The 6,000-nt window shown below is 42.7% G+C and overlaps 1 protein-coding gene across 1 annotated transcript in view; it reads right to left on the bottom strand.

Annotated features, from left to right (window-relative positions):
• Positions 1-3,044: 3,044 nt before the first annotated feature.
• HSD17B12 (hydroxysteroid (17-beta) dehydrogenase 12) overlaps positions 3,045-6,000 on the bottom strand; it is a gene marked incomplete at its 5' end in the record, with an annotated part of 29,744 nt that continues 26,788 nt past the window's right edge. Inside the window, 2 exons of the mRNA XM_010080539.1 lie at positions 3,045-3,149; positions 3,357-3,506. Of these exons, the coding sequence (XP_010078841.1) occupies positions 3,045-3,149; positions 3,357-3,506 (255 nt within the window). The remainder of the gene's footprint in view (positions 3,150-3,356; positions 3,507-6,000) is intronic.

Below are 6,000 nucleotides of genomic sequence, written 5' to 3'. Positions count from 1 at the left end.
GTTCCGCCTGCTGAGGGGCAGGGCCAGCGCCGGCCCGCACCCAGGGAGGAGGGAAAGGGTTTCTGCCAAACGGGGCTGCTCTCTGCTTTAAGCAGCTGGGCCAGCTACAGATCTGTTTCCCCACGCGTGGAAATGTGATAAAATAACGAGGGAAATAATACAGTGAAAAATAAAGCAAGATAAAGCAGCAAAATAATAAGCGAACTACTCTAGCAAGCATAAAATAAGGTAATACACCTCATCACTGCTACATAGAGTTCGCAATAGTGATTAAGATCCATCACCAATTGCCCTATTAATACGTTACCATCATCCAGATCCGCAGTCGCTGGGGAGCCCGGGTGCAGCGAGGATTTGGAGAACCCTTCCCGGCAACTGGGAAATCTCTGTACAGTGCGTCCACCGTATAGATGAGGCTGCCAAATTTCCCTGCAAACGTTCCCTGCTTTTATACAATTGAATAAACAACTTTGTATCTTAAACTGTGAAAAACATCTGATGTGGTTTTCTCCTCGTTAACTTCCATCTCGAGCCTGGCCGGGGCCAGAGAGAGAAGATAGCAAGAACAAAAGAATCTACTAATCTTGATTATTATGTATCTCTCAACAAAGCTTGTCACAGCCCTGCCACATTCCTTTACCTAGAGGTCTGTCTGTGGGTTGCAAGGGGCATATCTGTTTTTAACAAGCCTGGCTACTGTTACACAACTAGCATCTTACAGCAATGCTCTAGAAGCGTTTATAAGCTGGCATATGCTCATATGGTAATACACTGCATATGTGATGGATATTAGACATATCAGATATATTGCTAGGTTGTGAGGTTCATCTAGCGGTCAGCTTTGGTTCGGGAGCTCACTGCTCAAGCCCTGCTATTCCACAGACACATGACACAACTCGTTCCCTGTTCTTCCCATTCCAACAAGGGAATGAAAACTTGCCCCAGCTCTCACACTGCATCAATAACAAAAATACCCTTCAGAGTCAAATCAAAGCCACAGCAATTTAGGTTAAAAAGCAATTCCCTGCTGCAGTTTGGAAAATAAAAGACCATCAGAGTGGGAACCCAAGCAATAGGCTGCCAGCACCACACACGGGGCAGCGGGGCCAAGTGACCACGGGCTCCAACAACCGCCTTGCCGGAGCCCCGCACTGGATATGCATGCTTTCGCCTCAGACATCTCCTTCCAAACACCTTCAACAGTTACAAAATTCTTATTTGGAAATAATTACTTCTTATCAATAGCTTAATTAATAGTTCTAATGAACAGTTTGTGTTCCAGTGATTTTAAAATATGAGCACTGTAAAACAGGTAACAGCCAGGAAAAGAGATTAATAAAAGCTTTGGTTTTGCCATGTGAAAGCACAGTAATTTTCACTGCATTATTATATACGATAAAGGACAATCAGGCATTTCACAGTACAGGCAAACATTTTAAGGAAAAAAACACCACACTAAAGACTCAGAGGAAATTCCATTTTATTTGTTTTACAAAGTCAAAACCATACAGATTTAGTCCAATGCTTCCACATCAGATCCAGAGCAAACCAAGTAATGTGCTCTTACAGAACTAATACCACTGACTTCACCATCCCTGCTCCAAAGAATTAAGAAAACTATGGGATAGGAACTGCGTCTCAGATTTGATCAGCACCATTGCATCGGTATTCAGGTTTTTTCAATGTACAGAAATGTTAGCCCCAAATCATGCCTCAGTAAAAACACATTCCACTTCAAAATCAGAGCTTGAAATTATTCTTTCAAGGACAGAAAACAACCTCTGCTCCTCAACCCTAGGAAGTCATAGAAGTCACCACAGAAAACAATGGTAGCTGCTTGCAATTTGCCTTGTACATTTCAGCACATTTTTATAAAAAGGAATGTTACAGCCCAAAATCTTTATTTAAAGAGTAGGTAAATACAGACAACAGCAGTGCAGACTTCTCATATACGCTAATCCCTGTCACCTGGAGTTGAGTCATTTCAGCCTCCCTGGAGCACTCCGTTTTGGAATAGAACTATGAAAAAAAATCAGTTAAACACAGTTAAACGAAAAATGTTCTGCATTTAAAGAAGTTTATTGGTTCTCATTTTTAAAGCTGTCTCGGATATTCAGGATTCATTCACATTTCAAAAGGCCTCACCAAAAAGACAGGCTGAGACATGCCTCCAAAAAAATTAAACCAACATTGCTAACAAGGAGAGTAACTCATTTCAAGCTCTGCATTTAAAGTGCCCATAATATTTTACATAGCAACCAGCAAGTAACACATAACTTGTGACATTTATTTACATTGTGTTATCACCACCTAGTACAAAGAGCCGGCACCAAACTTTAAAAAATGTTATTACAAATCGTAAAAGATTACATATTACTGAAAAGTTAGAACCAAGGACTCAAGAACCGGGAATTTCAAGACTTTTGCAATGTTATTTTATGTATTTATTTATAGATGAGCAGTTACACCCATTTTGGTTTTTGGCCCATTTCCCTCAAGTTCATAACCAGAAATCCCACTGGCGTGTAAGCAGGGGAGCGCTCACAAGCTGCCTGACAATGCAGAATCCTTCCAAGCACCCAGAACCTGAGCTGGGAAAAAGTTCTACTGTCAATAGCACTAGGTTGCCTTTTGAAGTAAACATGCTCTCCCTTCCCACTCATCCCCACCTGCCCAGGAATAGGTGAAAAATACTATTTTTCTGCCCCTTCACCCACCCGCACAATACATAGATGTGATGGACAGTAGAGAACCAAGCTGGTCCCCAACAGCGCAGCGTCTGATCGAGCCTGTGTATTTTGTAAAGCACAGTGCAATTGTAGTCCGAAGCACCTCCCCCTTAATAATAACCTTAAACAAATAAAGCCTAAATTTAAATCAATATTAGAAGTCAACAGCCTTGTTTCACCTGTATCCTCACGACAGAGACTGTTCTGCTTGTTAGAAAGCACACCTACAATCAAAGATGTTTAAAACGTTGGTGCTGCAGCGTGGGTATGGAACCTGCAGGAGTCCCAGGCTTCCGACATCAAGTTGCCTCCAACTTACTTCTCCTTCATTTTTTTCAGGTAACGAGCTCGTATTTGTTTGTTTGTTTTCATGAGAAAATTAATGACAGTAGATGTAGGTAGAAGAGAGGAGATCCAGCCCTAATAAAAAAGAAAAAAAATATCAAGGGGAACAAGGTCTCAGCTTTTAACAGCCTGTACTACGCAAAATTTCAGTTACCAGCACACGAGTATTACAAAGTTATAATTACAAAAATATTTAATATTCAAAATTATTCTTTACTCTTCTTCCATGATAAACACATACACGGGATGTTCCAGATCCTCACATTTTCCAAGGTGACTCACCATGAGCGCATGGGGCAGGCAGCCGTTGGTCTGGGTCTGCAGCCCGACCGTTCCCAGGGCAGCTCTGACGTACGTCTCAGGACTGGGCTTATCGAAGGTCGGCTTCCGGATTTTGGACATTTTTGTTGCCACATAATATGGTAGAACACTCTGGATGTAGGAAAGATCATGTTAAGCAGAGAATGCTTCCAGATTAACTTACAGATCCATCAAGGAACTAAAATCACTTTCAATTCTAAGATCACAACGTACAATACCAAAACCACTTGTAATCAGGTATCTTGCGGGCCAGATTTGGAATGTGAAGGATAGTTCAGTGGTGTGTTCCCCCATCCCCAGGTGGAGCCCTAGAAACACTCCAATTGCCAATGTATGGTTGAAAAGCCTTCCTTACAATTTGCCTTGTAAGTGCGAAACTTCTTTCCAGCTGTTTAACAGACAATGCTGTGGTGTTGCTTCTCCGTAGTGATCCCCCAATGTTGTCTTAGGAAGGAGGCACAGAACCCAAGACAGGGGTTTTCTACTTGAGTAGCAGCTTCTCAGTTTGGCAACTGTACAGAGAGAAACACGAAGGCAGGAAGGAGGAGGAGGAAAGGGAACACCAGGAGACTGGGAACATTGAGCTTTTAACTCCACGGGAAGCTTGGAGGAAGATGATGATATTGGTACCAGAGTGGAAGACCTCAAGGACAGAAGAAAGGATCAAGAAATGGAGAACGGTTAAGGGCTTCTACAGCAATGTCTGGAAGAAACAGAAAAAGCAACAGCGCATCTCAGGACTACCCAGCTCCGTCCCAGTGGAAAAACGAGAGGAAGCAGCATGGGTGTGTTGGTGACAGATGGACACTGGCACCACAAAGGCATGCCAGCGGGGTGGCAAGATAAACCAAGGGGATCCAAAACCACACTCCACCTATCCCCAGCTCACGCTGCTGGAGAAGGAAAGGGAAATGCTTCCTTGCACACGCAGAAGCAACCCTCTTTCCTCAGTTATGGTTTTGGCATTCCTTTCAACTTGTCCCCAATCTAGGTCTCTAAAAAGGTAACCCAAAAAGCCCTGGTCTATAGCCACTTCATCAGATATTAAACATGGCAGATCTCACAAGCTGAGAAAGACTGGAACCTTAGCAACTCCTTTGCCATGCTAGTGATTCAATCCATACGGTCGCTCCTGCCCATCACAGCAGCGAGCGCTACCATTCATGGACCTATACAACAGACACCTGAGGAGCGGGCGTCCCCTTCTGCTACACTAACAGATCTCAAAGTGAGAACACCATCTCCAAACTTGGGATATTTGGGCAAGTTACAGTTCGGAAACCTGCTTCCCCATGTTTGACCACACATGTTTGAGCTCAGGAACGTTAGCTTGACTATCAGACTCTCAGAAGCATCGCACGGGGCGGTAAAGGACCACTCGGACCCTCATTGACCATTTCTCCGTGCCACAGCTGTGCACATTGCAACAGGAACGTGACCACCACAAACAGGACACATTGGTGTGGCTGCTCATTCCTTCACTGTAGGACATTAAAACCGGGCACTTCTCTCTATAAGACTTTCAAAAATCTACTGCACAAGTTCCAGTTTCCAATGGAGAGGAAAAACATTGAGATCTGAATGCCAGAAGTGTAAGCAGTTGCCTTAGCCTTTAAAAGTTGCCAAAAGCTACAAATGCTTGGATACAAAAAATACTCGTTCTGTTGCCATAACAGCATGGGTACCTAATTTCAGCTCCAGGATGTGAACCTCATCCATTTTTCAGATTACACTTCTAAACTGAATCTTATGTCTTAAACAAAGAAAACTATTCTAAGCTTTTTATTCACCTCCAGATTATATCTGCAACATCCCCCTACCCAGGGGCATGATGGTTATAGTTAACATCTATTTTCTGTCTTCCTCTGATGAAAACAGTTTGTAAGTGACCTGCACTACCCAGATAAGCCACTGGATAGCATGAAGGGGCAAACAATTGTGCATGAGGATACCTGAAAAAGAAAGCATACAGTAGCACTACCGGTTAGCTATTGATCCACAGACTTCAAGGCAATAGAAGCACAGGATTGCACTCCATTTTCTTTCCTCTCCTAAATGCTCTCCAGAAAACAAAGAGACAAGTATTTAATTTCAGAGATATTAGGTTTACCATCTTCCTACTAACTGTGTCATATTTTAACAGCTATGAAGAGACCTGTTGAATGAATTGTCAGTTTTCCCTCCTTCTTCCTCCCCACAAGGATCTCAGACATTCACAAACCATACTTAAAAACTAGCATGACATTTAAAAAAAAAATTCACTGCCTAAAGCCCTCTAGCGTTTTGTATTCAGGCAGATATAACCCACACTACTTGGGCAAGGATCTGTATAGAAAATTCCTTGTCTCTGTCCAGAGAAAGCCTCGCCTGCTCTCCAGTTTCAAAACTTGGAAAAAAAACCCAACAAAATTTAAAGCCTTAAAAGTAGCTTATGTCAATACAATGTCTCTTGCTCACTTAAAACATTTGTTAGTGCTTACAGGTCTGATGCTTACTGACATCGGCCGGCACTCCAAATTGGGGTCTTGAACATTGGACAGATGCAAGAAGCCAGATCTCAAGCCCCGAACAGAAGCTTTTACTAATTATGTGACATTCACATGAA

The sequence above is a fragment of the Pterocles gutturalis genome, unplaced genomic scaffold, assembly GCF_000699245.1.
Source record: "Pterocles gutturalis isolate BGI_N339 unplaced genomic scaffold, ASM69924v1 scaffold20384, whole genome shotgun sequence".
NCBI lineage: Eukaryota > Metazoa > Chordata > Aves > Pterocliformes > Pteroclidae > Pterocles > Pterocles gutturalis.
This window is presented reverse-complemented; position numbering and strand designations above follow the sequence as displayed.